This window comes from Hoplias malabaricus, chromosome 10 (genome assembly GCF_029633855.1).
Source record: "Hoplias malabaricus isolate fHopMal1 chromosome 10, fHopMal1.hap1, whole genome shotgun sequence".
In the NCBI taxonomy this organism is placed as follows: Eukaryota; Metazoa; Chordata; class Actinopteri; order Characiformes; family Erythrinidae; genus Hoplias; species Hoplias malabaricus.
Window position 1 is genome coordinate 39,406,013 of NC_089809.1, and position 15,326 is coordinate 39,421,338.

The 15,326-nt window shown below is 46.0% G+C and overlaps 1 protein-coding gene across 1 annotated transcript in view; it reads left to right on the plus strand.

The window, feature by feature from the left end:
* Positions 1-239: 239 nt before the first annotated feature.
* The window catches only part of wdr90 (WD repeat domain 90), a 47,207-nt gene continuing 32,120 nt past the window's right edge, over positions 240-15,326 (plus strand). Inside the window, exons 1-17 of the mRNA XM_066683399.1 lie at positions 240-470; positions 2,246-2,337; positions 3,590-3,766; positions 3,917-4,055; positions 6,172-6,342; positions 6,482-6,608; positions 9,062-9,129; positions 9,236-9,348; positions 10,410-10,625; positions 10,752-10,817; positions 11,766-11,834; positions 12,502-12,612; positions 12,730-12,875; positions 12,972-13,029; positions 13,881-13,999; positions 15,028-15,189; positions 15,283-15,326. The exon at positions 15,283-15,326 is cut by the window's right edge and continues 87 nt beyond it. Coding sequence (XP_066539496.1) covers positions 458-470; positions 2,246-2,337; positions 3,590-3,766; positions 3,917-4,055; positions 6,172-6,342; positions 6,482-6,608; positions 9,062-9,129; positions 9,236-9,348; positions 10,410-10,625; positions 10,752-10,817; positions 11,766-11,834; positions 12,502-12,612; positions 12,730-12,875; positions 12,972-13,029; positions 13,881-13,999; positions 15,028-15,189; positions 15,283-15,326 — 1,891 coding nt within the window. The 5' untranslated portion in view covers positions 240-457. The remainder of the gene's footprint in view (positions 471-2,245; positions 2,338-3,589; positions 3,767-3,916; positions 4,056-6,171; positions 6,343-6,481; positions 6,609-9,061; positions 9,130-9,235; positions 9,349-10,409; positions 10,626-10,751; positions 10,818-11,765; positions 11,835-12,501; positions 12,613-12,729; positions 12,876-12,971; positions 13,030-13,880; positions 14,000-15,027; positions 15,190-15,282) is intronic.

Consider the following 15,326-nt stretch of genomic DNA (forward strand, 5'->3'; position numbering starts at 1 on the left):
ATAAAGGGTTAACGTAAAATGTATAACTTTCCATTTGTGTTACAAGTTCATCGTTTCCGTAGTAATTTAGAGAAGTGTGGTGCTTCTGTAAGTCAAAACTACCTGCTACTACTTGTAAAGTGAATATAGAGAGTATTTAATGTGGACTACATTTCCCAGCATGCTGCGGGGCCGCTGCGTCATGGCGTTTGAACGCGGCTGCAGCGGCGGGAGGTGACTGTTATCAACAAACACCAACCGGGTAGCACTTTAATCTTAACCGCGGATAATGTGGGTTATATCAACGAAGTGAAGCTTGTAGCGGTTTTATTTAAAGAGGGACGCCGAGCTAGAACAAAAGACGTGAAACTAAGGCGGCCAATAGTTATTAATGTGTAGTAACTGTGGAGGTTTTTTGCTGGTTTGGAAGCTTGTTGGTGTCAACTGAAGAAAACTCAGCTCAAGCTACAGGTTTAAAATGTCTTCCAGAGGTGAGATTAACACAGTTATAGCAGTCAATCACGTCATCCACACACAGCTCTGTTTAAGGTTCGTTAATTCCAAGCTTCACTAAAAAAGAGGTCTGAATCATTGAGTTCAGTTCCAGTGTCAGTTAAAGTTACAAACCATTAAAACAAAGATAAATCACTGAAGGGAGAAAGTGTGTTACAGCACACAAAAACACAAGTGTAAATATATAAGCTAAATAAAACGACATTAAATAATAAAATAAAATGTAATTATAAAGGAATGGAATATACACTACACAAATATATCGTATTATAAATGTGCAGTGTTTACAAAGGCATTTGAGGTAGACTCAGTCACTGTGTCTGCGTGGGTTTCCTCCGGGTGACTGTCTGTGAGGAGTGTGGTGTGTTCTCTCTGTGTCTGCGTGGGTTTCCTCCGGGTGACTGTCTGTGAGGAGTGAGGTGTGTTCTCTCTGTGTCTGCGTGGGTTTCCTCCGGGTGACTGTCTGTGAGGAGTGAGGTGTGTTCTCCCTGTGTCTGCGTGGGTTTCCTCCGGGTGACTGTCTGTGAGGAGTGTGGTGTGTTCTCCCTGTGTCTGCGTGGGTTTCCTCCGGGTGACTGTCTGTGAGGAGTGTGGTGTGTTCTCCCTGTGTCTGCTTGGGTTTCCTCCGGGTGACTGTCTGTGAGGAGTGTGGTGTGTTCTCCCTGTGTCTGCGTGGGTTTCCTCCCGGTGACTGTCTGTGAGGAGTGTGGTGTGTTCTCCCTGTGTCTGTGTGGGTTTCCTCCGGGTGACTGTCTGTGAGGAGTGTGGTGTGTTCTCTCTGTGTCTGCATGGGTTTCCTCCGGGTGACTGTCTGTGAGGAGTGTGGTGTGTTCTCCCTATGTCCGCGTGGGTTTCCTCCAGTTGCTCTGGTTTCCTCCCTTGGTGTGTGTGTTGCCCTGTGAAGGACTGGCACCCCCTCCAGGGTGTGGTCCAGCCTCGCGCCCAATGATTCCAGGTAGGCTCCGGACCCACCTCTGCCCTGCACTGGATAAGGGTTACAGATAATGAATGAATGAATGGGAGGAAACTGGTGTGCCTGGAGGAAACCCACACAGACACAGTGAGAATACAACACAGAACGTCTCACAGACAGTGACAGGTGTGTGAACAAACCTTTTTGCCCAAAATGGTCAGACAGTTCAAAAAGAACATCTTTTACCAGCGTAACATCATCAAGAATTCAGGACTTTTACTGTCTACCTGTCATTATCCTGTAAAACATTCTGGAAATCCAGAGAGATTTCAGAGAGACTCAGTCTGTGTCGAACAAAGCTGGACACCACTGTTTAATGTGTGTGTGACTGTCAGGCCCTGAGACAGCACCACATCAGGATCTGGGCTGAGGAGTACTTGCGAAAAGATTGCTGTGTCTGATCCACTCTACACCAGCACAACACACACTAACACACCACCACCACGTCAGTGTCACTGCAGCGCTGAGAATGATCCACCACCACATCACACCTGCTCTGTGGGGGTCCTGTATTTTGAAAAACAGGTTGGTGGCTGTGTGTTGGTGTGTGTTGCTCTGGTGCGAATGGATCAGACACAGCAGTGCTGCTGGAATTTTAAACCCTGTGTCCACTCACTGCAAAAATGTGTGGTCAATGGAGCTGAAAAGAGGTGGTCGTAATATTATGACTGTGACTGTGTATTCAGTTGCACTCTATCAAATGCCCTTCAGTGTCTGTGAGCTAGTCATATATCTCCACTTTTTTTTTCTCATGGTGTTTGTCTTTTCTTGTCCTCGTAGCATGGCAACACCCGTATGTCAACGTGTTTAAGCACCTAAAAGTGGAGGAATGGAGGAAGGCCAGCAAAGAAGGAGATGTGACAACCTACATGGTAAAATGTCGCTGTAACATTGAACGGGTTTAAAGTAGTTGGCTTGAGTCTGTGTGTGTCGCTAATTAAATTAAATTAAATACACAACAACATTGGGCGTTTTAATGTAAAATTACAGCACATAGTACATTGATATTGTATGTTAATATTTGTATGAAAATGACATATTTAATTGGGCTCCCAGTAGAGGACGTGTACTTATTTTCACGTAGAAAATCAACAAAACACGTCGTTGTCAGGGGTGTTTAGATTGTTGCTTGTAACCCTATGCCAGGGCAGAGTGGTATTACATTAAACTGCGGCACTGAAAAAGTTGCCAGTGTTTGAAAATGATACTGTGACAACGTTTTTGCTCTATGTCAATTTAATAAACTTCCAAATAAATAGTAGTGGGAGAAGTACACCCCCCAACAAACAGGCCCTTCTTTTTTATGGGCTCTCAGAGAATTAGATTAATTTGTGCGCAACATAAAAAAAACGGATAGGGATTTGTACGGAGCTTTATGTCGGTACTCTGTTTTCATTCGTAGCTTTGTTAGCATTCAAAGCTTATGGATACTGAAGGAACTGAGCAGTACAACTGGAGACCGTGGGGGGAGGGCAGTGCGGCCCATAGTTTAAGCCAAACACATCCACTGGTAAAAACAAAAAGTGAAAAAAATGTTACCGTAAATATTTACACCACTGCCTCTGTCCTCTGTTCTGTTGTGAGCAACGTTACATCATCAGCTCCTTTTTTACCGCCGCCACATTTATTGTTGTTGACATATTTTTCACTCTGAACTGCCCTCTAGTGGATGTTACTTAGCCTCTACACCAATGTAAAGGAAACATAGAAATATGTGCGCAGTAAGGGGTTAAAAATTTTAACAAATGTATTAATCTATGTAGCTAAAGGGAGTTTCAGTGAGCCTTAAGACAGGGGCGCCCACAGCATTTTGATGTCATGTGCTTCCTAGGAAGAGCACGGAAAAAGCAAAGTAGCTTGTAAAGTTTGACCTTTGATTGCCCACTCCTTGAGCTACCACGGGGGCAATTAAACCACAATACTGCTGTGAGACTGAAACTCGCTCTACTCATACTGCCCAACCCTCCAGTGTGTGTTTAATGTGTTTAAAGTGTTTGAAATAATAGCCGGAGATCTCTCCTCATTTTTCAAAGCTTGTAAAAGGTATTATGTTTATTGTTATGTTACATGTCTTTATAGTTGTCTGTGTGTTTTGTTTATTTGTGATTGATGCTACAATTATAGGATAAGACTCTCAAGTGCTCGGTTTTCCGGATACGAGGCTCCATTCCGGCCAGCAACTACATCCTGCTTCCGAAAACCAGCAGCCAGTCACTGGGTCTCACAGGCCGCTACTTCTACCTGCTCTTCAGACCCATCCCCAGTAAACATTTTGTAGTGCATCTGGACATTGCTGCAGAGGTGAGAGCGACTAACGCAAGGAGATGGAAGTCAAAGGGGGTTTAAGTTTGTGGACATAAGTAAGGGAAGACACTGACACTGTAGAAAGGAAATTTCCAGCCTGTCAAACTGTCAAGTCATGCCCTTTTTCTCTCTACTTCGGTCACTCAGGAAGGTCAGGTGATCCGTGTATCATTCTCTAACATCTTCAAGGAGTTTAAGTCCACAGCAACATGGCTGCAGTTCCCCTTTCTGTGTGGAGCAGCATCTGGCTCCGTCTACGAGAGCACGGCAAAGACAGCCAAACACGGTACTCGCCACACCCCACGTCTGCTTTAGGAATCCTAATATCCACTTAACCTACACATCTTGCCCCCAGAAATGTGTTTTTTAATTGCATAACTCCTCCTGAATACCTTAGGACAGAGTTAATCAAACCTCTAGGGACCTCAATTGACCCCAAAGCCTTTTCCGGTATATTCCAGAAAACATGTGGTTTGTTGGATGCAAGGTAGTGGTTTGATGGTACCTATGAATTTAAAACTACCACAGTATGGTATATTCTGTTATGATAAGATTAGGATTAGGATGTGGCCATAGGTAACTTACTGGTGGCAGAATGTAACTGATGAACCATTTAAGGTGGAACGTGAAATCTGAATGCGAAGCTAAATTCTGCTTTATGGTAACATGCTGCTGTAGCTTCAGCAGTAATGCGGGCTCTGTACCGGTCCATTGTGGTGAAGAGAGAGCTGAGCAAAAAAGCAAAGCTCTCGATTTACCGTTCAATCTACGTCCCAACCCTCACCTATGGTCACGAGCTTTGGGTAGTGACCGAAAGAACGAGATCGCGGGTACAAGCGGCTGAAATGAGTTTTCTCCGCAGGGTGTCTGGACTCTCCCTTAGAGACAGGGTTAGGAGCTCGGACGTCCGGGAGAGACTCGGAGTGGAGCCGCTGCTCCTCCACGTCGAGAGGAGCCAGTTGAGGTGGTTCGTGCATCTGGTTCGGATGCCTCCTGGACGCCTTCCTGGTGAGGTGTTCCGGGCATGTCCAACGGGGAGGAGGCCCCGGGGCAGACCAAGAACACGCTGGAGAGACTATATGTCTCGACTGGCCTGGGAATGCTGTATTCTCCAGTCTCCAAATGTAAGACTGCGGGAATAAGGTGCGCCAGTTCAATTCCTGGGACCGGCAACCTAAGAGCAAGGCACCTAAACCCCAAATTGATCCACAGGCACCGAGGTGGTTGGCAACTCACTGCTCTGGTTGTGTGTGTGTGTGTTCACTGCCCCTAGTGTGTGAGGGATTGCTCACTAGTGTGGGTTTGTGTGTTCACTGCCACGAATGGGTTAATTGCAGCAAAGCTACTGTTTCACTAAGGGATCAATAAAGGTTCTTCTTCTCCTTCTCCTCCTTCTTCTTCTCCTTCTCCTCCTTCTTCTTCTCCTTCTCCTCCTTCTTCTCCTTCTTCTTCTCCTTCTCCTCCTTCTTCTCCTTCTTCTTCTCCTTCTCCTCCATCTTCTTCTTCTTCTCCTCCTGCTTCTTCTTCTTCTTCTTCTCCTTCTGCTTCTTCTTCTTCTTCTTCTTCTCCACCTTCTGCTTCTTCTTCTTCTTCTCTTCCTCCTGCTTCTTCTTCTTCTTCTTCTTCTCCTGCTTCTTCTTCTTCTTCTCTTCCTCCTGCTGCTTCTTCTTCTTCTCCTTCTCCTCCATCTTCTTCTTCTTCTCCTCCTGCTTCTTCTTCTTCTTCTCCACCTCCTGCTTCTTCTTCTTCTTCTCTTCCTCCTGCTTCTTCTTCTTCTCCACCTCCTGCTTCTTCTTCTTCTCTTCCTCCTGCTTCTTCTTCTTCTTCTCTTCCTCATTCTTCTTCTTCTTCTTCTTCTTGTTTCTTAGACACACCCACATACACCCAGACAGACGGGCAGGTAGTGATCACTTACGGTGCAGTTGGAGACTAGGTGCCTTGCTCAAGGGCACTTCAGCCAGGGAGGAGAGTGCTTTATCTTCACTCCCTCTACTCCCTTTTTCCTGCTGGTCAAAGACAAGACACACACAAAGCCAGCTTCTCTAAACGTTAGACCACAGGTGCCCGTGGTTCATTAGCGATAGCTTTAGGGGTTCACACCTGTAAATTAATGTTTTCAGTGTAAATCTGCACCTCACTCCTCTGCCTTGAGAATTTCTGAGAGAATAACATTGTTTACACATATACTTTTGACTTGCGGACTTCAGAAATATTTACTGGATCCCCGTTGTATAATACCAGCTGTTCTTGCATTTAATTATCAAGTAAACATAACAATTGAATCAAAAACCCAGACCCCAGATGCGTGAGGAAGGGAAGTGTGGGCCCACATTCAAGCTCCATATTGGAGGTAAACGTACCAGGGGTTAACTGCTCCAGTTTCTGTTGTGTCTGTGTTTCAGGTTTGGTGGGTCCAGCGCCGGCGTGTGTGCGCTGGACGTGCCTGATGATGGACCTGCGTTATGTGCTCTCTGTTTACCTGAACAAAACACACAGCCACCTGAAGAGCATCAAACTCTGTGCTAACATGACAATCAAAAACATCATGACCAGTGACCTGCTCCTGGACCCAGGTACACAGTCACTCTCAGAGACAGGAAATGGTACTTTTTGTTACATATACAGCCATAAACTCTCTATATCTTTCTCTCTCTCTCTCTCTCTCTCTCTGTCTGTCTGTGGGGGTGTGGCTGTGTGTGTATGCGTGTATAGGTCTGTCGTTTACAGAGTTCAGACAGGCTGGTGTGGTGTTGCCGGAAGGCACAGGTCCCATGCCCAGAGAGATGTGTTTTCCTGTGCCAAAGGGCAGCAGCTGGCATCAGCTCTACGACTACGTCAGGTAAACTACACACTTTGTTCATAACAGTGTGGCCTCACCGCACTTTTATAAATCTTAATTAATAATTAATTAACTAATGCCGGAGGCTAAGATATTAAGCTATAATTTTAAACAAAAGAAATAATGATAGCTGGAATTAAACAAATGTGGCTTGGTCACCCACCCTTTACTTACTTTTAAAACTCTATGTAAGTACAGACTCTCAAAGCTAAAATAATGGTGTTTAAAGGAAACATCTACGATTCTGGGAAACTGTTTTCTCATTTATTTATGTTCAGAAGCTCAGCGTCTTTTAAGATGCAAGGGTGTATGTGGCTGAAATTTATCTCCCCAACCACAATGTTTGAATTACCACAGAAACTTATTTGTAACTCGGACTGTTTAGTTTTGTAGCACTTTCCCTCTGCGTTTACTTTCATGCCGTTAGCGCTCTCCTGAATCTGGAGTGGAGTTCTACCCTGAGTAATGTAACTGCAACAGCAAAAATAAGTGTTACCCACCTGTGGAGCAGGAATAGAGCAACATCCTCATCTCTTTACGTGCTTTTAATAGTTTGGAGCCTCTCTACCATCTAAAAGCCTCCAGATGCCGTTTCTCATAACGACACACAGAGAGCACCATGTCGTAGCGAGACACAATTAGGAATGTGTACAAATATCTGAGGATTGTCCGGTGCACAAACAGACTGGAGAGCAGTAAATGGTGAGGAAATATCCTCAAAATTTTATAAATGTTTTTTTTATTAAAATCATGAACAATGCCTTTAAGGCTTTAAGTTTCAGTTATGTACGTTAAAGGTACAGTGAACCACAAAACAGCACACCCCTGTTCATTATCACAAACATATAAAGTCATTCAAAGTAGTAACAAAATAACAATAGTTACCTCATTTTAAACTTAACAAAGATGAACGAGTACAAAAATCATTGACGAGTCCTTGCTGTTTGCCAGGCTGCTGTTGTAAATAAGAATATGTTCTTAATGACTTGCCTGGCTAAATCCATCCATCCATCCATTATCTGTAACCGCTTATCCAATTTAGGGTCGCGGCGGGTCCAGAGTCTACCTGGAATCATCGGGCGCAAGGCGGAAATACACCCTGGAGGGGACGCCAGTCCTTCACAGGGCAACACAGACACACACACACATTCACTCACACACTCACACCTACGGACACTTTCGAGTCGCCAATCCACCTACCAACGTGTGCTTTTGGACTGTGGGAGGAAACCGGAGCACCCGGAGGAAACCCACGCAGACACAGGGAGAACACACCAACTCCTCACAGACAGTTACCCGGAGCGGGAATCGAACCCACAACCTCCAGGCCCCTGGAGCTGTGTGCCTGGCTAAATTAAAGGTTAAAAAAGAGAAAAACCCTGAAATATCATTTTATTTTATTTTTTTAAACATATTCACTTTTATAATACAACAATATACAATACAAATTTGGGACATATAACTTATATAAAACCAATACACATTTAAATATAAATCCTAGCAACACGAAGTACAAGAAAGAGTTAAAAAAAACAACAAAACCCAACAACTTTTAAATATAACCTGCAAAGAGCCACACTACTAAAGGTGCATCGGACACAGTTTTTCACTGTAAAAGACAGTGATTGGACACACTACTTGGGACACTGCATGTAATCCACATTTGTTGATGTTGTCTCTGATGTTCCAAGTCTAAAATTAGCAGAAGAAAATGATCGTGAACCTGAAACCCACACCACACTCCTCACAGACAGTCACCCGGAGGAAACCCACGCAGACACAGAGAGAACACACCACACTTCTCACAGACAGTCACCCGGAGGAAACCCACGCAGACACAGGGAGAACACACCACACTCCTCACAGACAGTCACCCGGAGGAAACCCACGCAGACACAGAGAGAACACACCACACTTCTCACAGACAGTCACCCGGAGGAAACCCACGCAGACACAGGGAGAACACACTACACTCCTCACAGACAGTCACCCGGAGGAAACCCACGCAGACACAGGGAGAACACACCACACTCCTCACAGACAGTCACCCGGAGGAAACCCACGCAGACACAGGGAGAACACACCGCACTCCTCACAGACAGTCACCCGGAGGAAACCCACGCAGACACAGGGAGAACACACCACACTCCTCACAAACAGTCACCCGGAGGAAACCCACGCAGACACAAGGAGAACACACCCAGAGCAGGAATCGAACCCACAACCTCCAGGTCCCTGGAGCTGTGTGACTGCGACACCTACCTCTTGCGCCACCGTGCCGCCCGTTCCGTGGATGATGGAAAAGATGTTCAGACACATTTCTGTTAAGATGTTTGTCTAATAATCCGTTCACACCATTCCAGAGTTTAAATTAAATCCTCCCTATAACTGTGGACATATCCCTGTATGAATATACGCACCCCATAATAAATGTCATAACTGTGTTTTCAAAGGTTTCCCTCAGATGGTGTGAAGATGCCGTTTGACTCCATACAGAAAGGGCTCAGTAACCGAGCTCCGAGTGAGTGTTAAAAATGCAGTTGACATTTGTGCTCATATTAATGCTGTACACAGCTCGATTAATTTCTCTCTCCGTCTTCCTCTGTTTCTCTTTCCTGACTCTGTAGAAGAGGCTGCTGTCGAGGAGAGTCCCCTTCGAGAGGAGAGTCGCGGTGTGACCCTCAGTAAACCTGTGCAGGACAGAGTCTCCCTCATCCAGCAGATTACCACTCCCAAACCTGTTAGTGAGAGAAATGGACGAACTCCTAGTTCTTTGGCAGTGGCAGGACAGCTGTTCTTGTTTTAAAAGAGACAGAAGCATTTTGTTTCTCCCCAATGGTGCTCCAGCCACATGCTGAGACTACAGTCTCCACAGTACACTGCTGTCAATCATCAGATTAATTCTGCTTCAGTAGTTTCTGGGTGCGGAGTGAATATAAAGGGCTTGTAAATAGCTTTTAAACTAGAATTAAACGTGGTCTGTTTAGTGCTTCACTTTTTAAAGTGTGGATTTTACTTAGGGGTATTAGATATTTTACATATATCACATGATTTAATAGAAGAATCAGTTACTTGCGTTTTCAGTAATCCATGTATCAACCTTGTTTTTAAATTCTGCTTTTATTTCCGTGTTGAAGTGATGTCAGTGGATTTGTTTGGGTTTTGAGCTCGTGGTTCATTCAAACAAACGTTTCCTGTTGGAAGCTGAATGATCCACCGTTTCAACATGTGTTCTAAACAGGATTATAAACCGTTCTGATTCTGTTCTGCTTCTGACGCCAAGTTCAGAGACTTTAGAATGGCCCCGCCCCTTTGTCTGAGTCTGTCCAATCACAGCGCTGGACCCGTGTTTATGTGAGAGCGCTAAGACGAGGTTAAACTCAGCAAAACAGACACAACGAGCGCGGAGAAATAAGAGCACTGAGTAAAAACGGAGAAGAAAGAGAACAGAGTGAAAACGACTAAAAACCAGATCTTCTGCTCCTCGCTCCTCACTGCTGTGCGCTCGGGGTCGGGGTGAACAGCGAGCGGCTCATTATCATTTAAAGGAACAGGTGCTGAAAGCGGGCGTTCTGAACAGGGCTGTTTACACAGGGGGAGAACACTGCTGTGGAGCTCGTGGGGTTTGGACTATTCCTGCTTTCATTATTAAAGACTACAACGCGAATATCTTGCTACTATTGCAAGAAACGAGGGTTTAGCTTTTGTTACAGAAACGGTTTACACTCGGGTGTTCGTGTGTGTGTGTGTGTGTGTGTAATATCCCGGACTGATAGTGTGTATCTGTGTGTTTCTGTTCAGAGCGCTAAGCAGCGGTCACTCCTCCGGACCTCTAGTTTACCTGAGCTGAGCTCTCCGCTCTCAGAACACAGGGACAGTCTGCGATCGGCAAGTCAGCGGTCACGGGCTCCTGAGGAGGACAGGGTGGCTTGTCACGAGGGAGACGGAGTACATGTGTACGCTCACTACGAGGATGATGATGTCAGCACCCATTCATCAGGCAGTGAGGAAATAGCTGTGAGTTACACTACACTGTACTTGCTCGCTGTAACTCTAAAATACATTGTACATTAATTCTTCTAAAATGAAACCTTTGATATATGTTCTCAGTGCGCAGAAATAACACCAGACTCTTGTTTGCAGGTGGTTAACGCTGCTGTTCCCCGACCTCTTCCTCTGCCTTCGACTAAACCAGCGAAAAAGCAGCAAGTAAGAATCATTTAATGGAACCACACATGGTCTCCATCCAAAATGTTCACAAATGATACGCACAATAAAGAAATAAATGAGTCGTGCTTCCATCTGAGGCACTTTTGCAAATAAAGCTGATGAGGCATGGCTCCCGTGGGGCAGGGCAGCATCGAAACGAGGGAGAGATCTGAGTGGGCTTTTGCTTTGTTTAGAATCACTTTTACAGTCGTTTATATCAAAAACACACGGGTTTCCTCCGGGTGACTGTCTGTGAGGAGTGTGGTGTGTTCTCTCTGTGTCTGCGTGGGTTTCCTCCAGGTGACTGTCTGTGAGGAGTGTGGTGTGTTCTCCCTGTGTCTGTGTGCGTTTCCTCCGGGTGACTGTCTGTGAGGAGTGTGGTGTGTTCTCTCTGTGTCTGTGTGCGTTTCCTCCGGGTGACTGTCTGTGAGGAGTGTGGTGTGATCTCTCTGTGTCTGCGTGGGTTTCCTCCGGGTGACAGTCTGTGAGGAGTGTGGTGTGTTCTCCCTGTGTCTGTGTGGGTTTCCTCCGGGTGACTGTCTGTGAGGAGTGTGGTGTGTTCTCTCTGTGTCTGTGTGCGTTTCCTCCGGGTGACTGTCTGTGAGGAGTGTGGTGTGTTCTCCCTGTGTCTGCGTGGGTTTCCTCCGGGTGACTGTCTGTGAGGAGTGTGGTGTGTTCTCCCTGTGTCTGTGTGCGTTTCCTCCGGGTGACAGTCTGTGAGGAGTGTGGTGTGTTCTCTCGGTGTCTGCGTGGGTTTCCTCCGCATGACTGTCTGTGAGGAGTGTGGTGTGTTGTCTGTTAAATCCATTGCAACAAGGTAAAAAGGACACAGTGTGTCACTGGTCTGAAGCCTTGAGTATTTAATTGATCCAAGAAAAACAGAGCTAATTCATAATAGAAGGCTTTATAATATCTGAATAAACACTGTTCTGTTTGTGTGTTTTCCAGAAGCTGCTCCCTGACCCCATTCTGAAGCTGAGGAGAATCATTGGCTTTGGTGGAGCAACAATGAGATGTGTGAGTGAGCATCCGAATGAAACACCAATGTTCTCTCTCTCGCCCTTGTCTCTCTCTCTCTCTCTCTCTCTCTCTCTCTCTCCCTCTCTCTCTCTCTCTCTCTCTCTCTCTCTCGTCCTTGTCTCTCTCTCTCGTCGTTATATCTCTCCTTCTCCCTCTTTCTCTCTCTCGTCCTTGTCTCTGTCTCTCGTCCTTATCTCTCACCCTCTCTTTCTCGTTCCTTTTCTCTCACCTTCTTTCTGGTTCCTTATCTCTCACCCTCTCTTTCTCGTTCCTTATCTCTCACCCTCTCTTTCTCGTTCCTTATCTCTCACCCTCTCTTTCTCGTTCCTTATCTCTCACCCTCTCTTTCTCGTTCCTTATCTCTCACCTTCTCTTTCTCGTTCCTTATCTCTCACCCTCTCTTTCTCGTTCCTTATCTCTCACCGTCTCTTTCTCGTTCCTTATCTCTCACCCTCTCTCTCTTTCAGTTTTCTGTCTGTCTCTCTTACTGTCTCTGTGTGGCTCTCATTTTCTTTCAAGACAATATGTTTCTAATTATAACGTTGCTGACTAAATCAGTTACAAATATTAACATTGTTTAACAACTGTAAAAATATTAAAGGCACACAATCTAGACTGAAATAATAGTCTCTCTCTCTCTCTCTCTCTCTCTCTCTCTCTGTAGGCTGTGTGGGCTAATGATGGGGAGGAGGTGGTGTATCCTTGTCACGCCATCATTGTCAGCATGAAAGTCTCATCTGGACAGCAGCGGTTTTTCGTCGGCCACACAGATAAAGTGTGCAGCACGTGTAGATGACTTTAGTAGTCATTGTTTCTTAGTAGGATCTCAGTGATGTTAGGGGGCATGGTCAATAACTCTGTGTGTGTGTGTGTGTGTGTGTGTGTGTCTCAGGTCTCTGCACTGGCCCTGAATACGAAATCGTCTCTGTTGGCATCTGCTCAAACGGGCTCACACTCTCTGGTTCGGCTCTGGAGCTACGGCAAGGGACAGTGTCTGACTATGATTAAAACACATGCACACTCCCTCAACACACTCAGGTATATACTTACACACACACAGACACACACACACACAAATTACTGCCAGAATGAAATCCCCATAATAATGATTGTTTATATCTGTGTGTATTTCAGTTTTTCCTACAGTGGGGGTGTTCTGTGTGGAGTGGGTAAAGATGGCCACAACAAAACTGTGAGTTCCACTGTTGATGTTTTACAGACGTATTATTCCACTCAGAACATAGCTTTGATTTCAGACTTAAAAAAAATATTAATTTTTTTGGCATTGTGTACATAAAAAATATTATTTGACAAAACGTATCACATAAAATCCCTTGTTCAGAGCACGTTCACATTAAAGTGAGGATCTGGAGCCCACCAACCCACAGACTGTGAAACAAGTCCCCCCCTAGTCAGTCCTCTGTGTGCTGCCTAAGTCAGAAAACAAGATAAAACGAGACGTTCTGATTCTGCTCTGCTTCTGACGTCAAGTGCAGAGACTTTAGAATGGCCCCCGCCCCCTCGTCTGAGTCTGTCCAATCACAGCGCTGGACCCGTGTTTATGTGAGAGCGCAAAGACGAGGTTAAACTCAGTGAAACAGACACAACGAGCGCGGAGAAATAAGAGCACTGAGTAAAAACGGAGAAGAAAGAGAACAGAGTGAAAACGGCTAAAAACCAGAGCTTCTGCTCCTCGCTCCTCACTGCTGTGCGCTCGGGGTCGGGGTGAACAGAGAGCGGCTCATTATCATTTAAAGGAACAGGTGCTGAAAGCGGGCGTTCTGAACAGGGGCTGTTTACACAGGGGGAGAACACTGCTGTGGGGCTCGTGGGGTTTGGACCAAAGCAGGTCACAGACGCTTCATTAAGAAACAGAACTGTGTTCCACTGTGGAGACGAGGGGGAACACGGCACTTTTATTACTTAATATATATACAGCACACACTTAGAATTAGTACTGATTTATTATATAGATTATACAGGTTGTGTTCTGTGTGTTTCTCTGTGGATCGTGTGTGTGTGTGTGTGTGTGTGTCTGTGTAGATGGTTGTAGTGTGGAACACACAGCATGTTCCTAAAGGGGGCGTGGTCACAGTCCTGGCTAAAGCCCACACAGACGTTGACATCCAGACCATGAAGATAGCCTTCTTTGATGACACACGGTATATACACACACAGACATTATGTAAACCAGTCAGCCATAACATTATGACCTCTCTACACACACTGTCCACACTCTCACCTCCACTGACCACACAGGAGCATTCTGTAGTTCTATAGATACAGAGTGTAGTCCATTTGTTGCCCTGGCAATTTCCTAGACACTTCTCCCTCGTTGGTCCACCTTGTAGATGTAGAGTCAGAGACAGTAGCTCATCTGTCGCTGCACAGTGTGTGTCGCTCGTCCTCTTGTCCTTCATCAGTGACACAGGACGCTGTCGGCTGGATGTTTTTGGTCGGTGGACTGTTCTCAGTCCAGACACTGAGGGGTTTAAAAACTCCAGCAGCACTGCTGTGTCTGATCCACAACACACACTAACACACCACCACCACGTCAGTGTCGCTGCAGCGCTGAGAATGATCCACCACCACATCACACCTGCTCTGTGGGGGTCCTGAGCATTGTACAACAGGGGGAAAGGGGGTATTAAAGTATGCAGAGCAACAAAGTAACTGTAGAACTACAGAGTGCTCCCGTGTGGTCAGTGGAGCTGAGAGAATGGAGAGAACATTTACCCGTGTCATTAATATCGCTCTCTCTCTCTCTTTCTCTCTCACGCTCTCTCTCTCTCTTGCTCTCTCCCTTCTCTCTCTCGCTTGCTCTCTTGCGCTCTCTCTCTCACGCTCTCTTTTCTCTCTCATCTCTCTCTCGCTCTCTCTTGCTCTCTCTCTCTTGCTCTCTCGCCCTCTCTCTTGCTCTCTCTCTCTTGTTCTCTCTTTATCGCTCTCTCTTGCTTGCTCTCTTGCGCTCTCTCTCTCTCTTGCTCTCTCTCTCGCGCTCTCTTTTCTCTCTCATCTCTCTCTCGCTCTCTCTTGCTCTCTCTCTCGCTCTCTCGCCCTCTCTCTTGCTCTCTCTCTCTTGTTCTCTCTCTATCGCTCTCTCTCGCTTGCTCTCTTGTGCTCTGTCTCTCTCTCTTTCTTGCTCTCTCTCTCTCTCTCTCTCTCTCTCTCTCTCTCTCTCTCTCTGTAGAATGGTGTCGTGTGGTGTGGGTAATATACGTTTGTGGCGTGTGCGTGGAGGGTCTCTGCGTTCATGTCCCGTTAACCTGGGACAGTACCACAGCCTGGACTTCACAGACCTGGCCTTTGAGCAGGGACACAGTCCGGACCGGCAGCCGGACGACCGCACGCTGTGAGGACACAAACGCACACTTTAACCCGATTCACGTGTTTTCAGATGAATTCTTCGTGATCACTGTGTTTTCTTGCTGCGATGCTGATGCAGGTTTGTCAGCAGCAAGAGTGGCCACATCCTGGACGTCGACTATG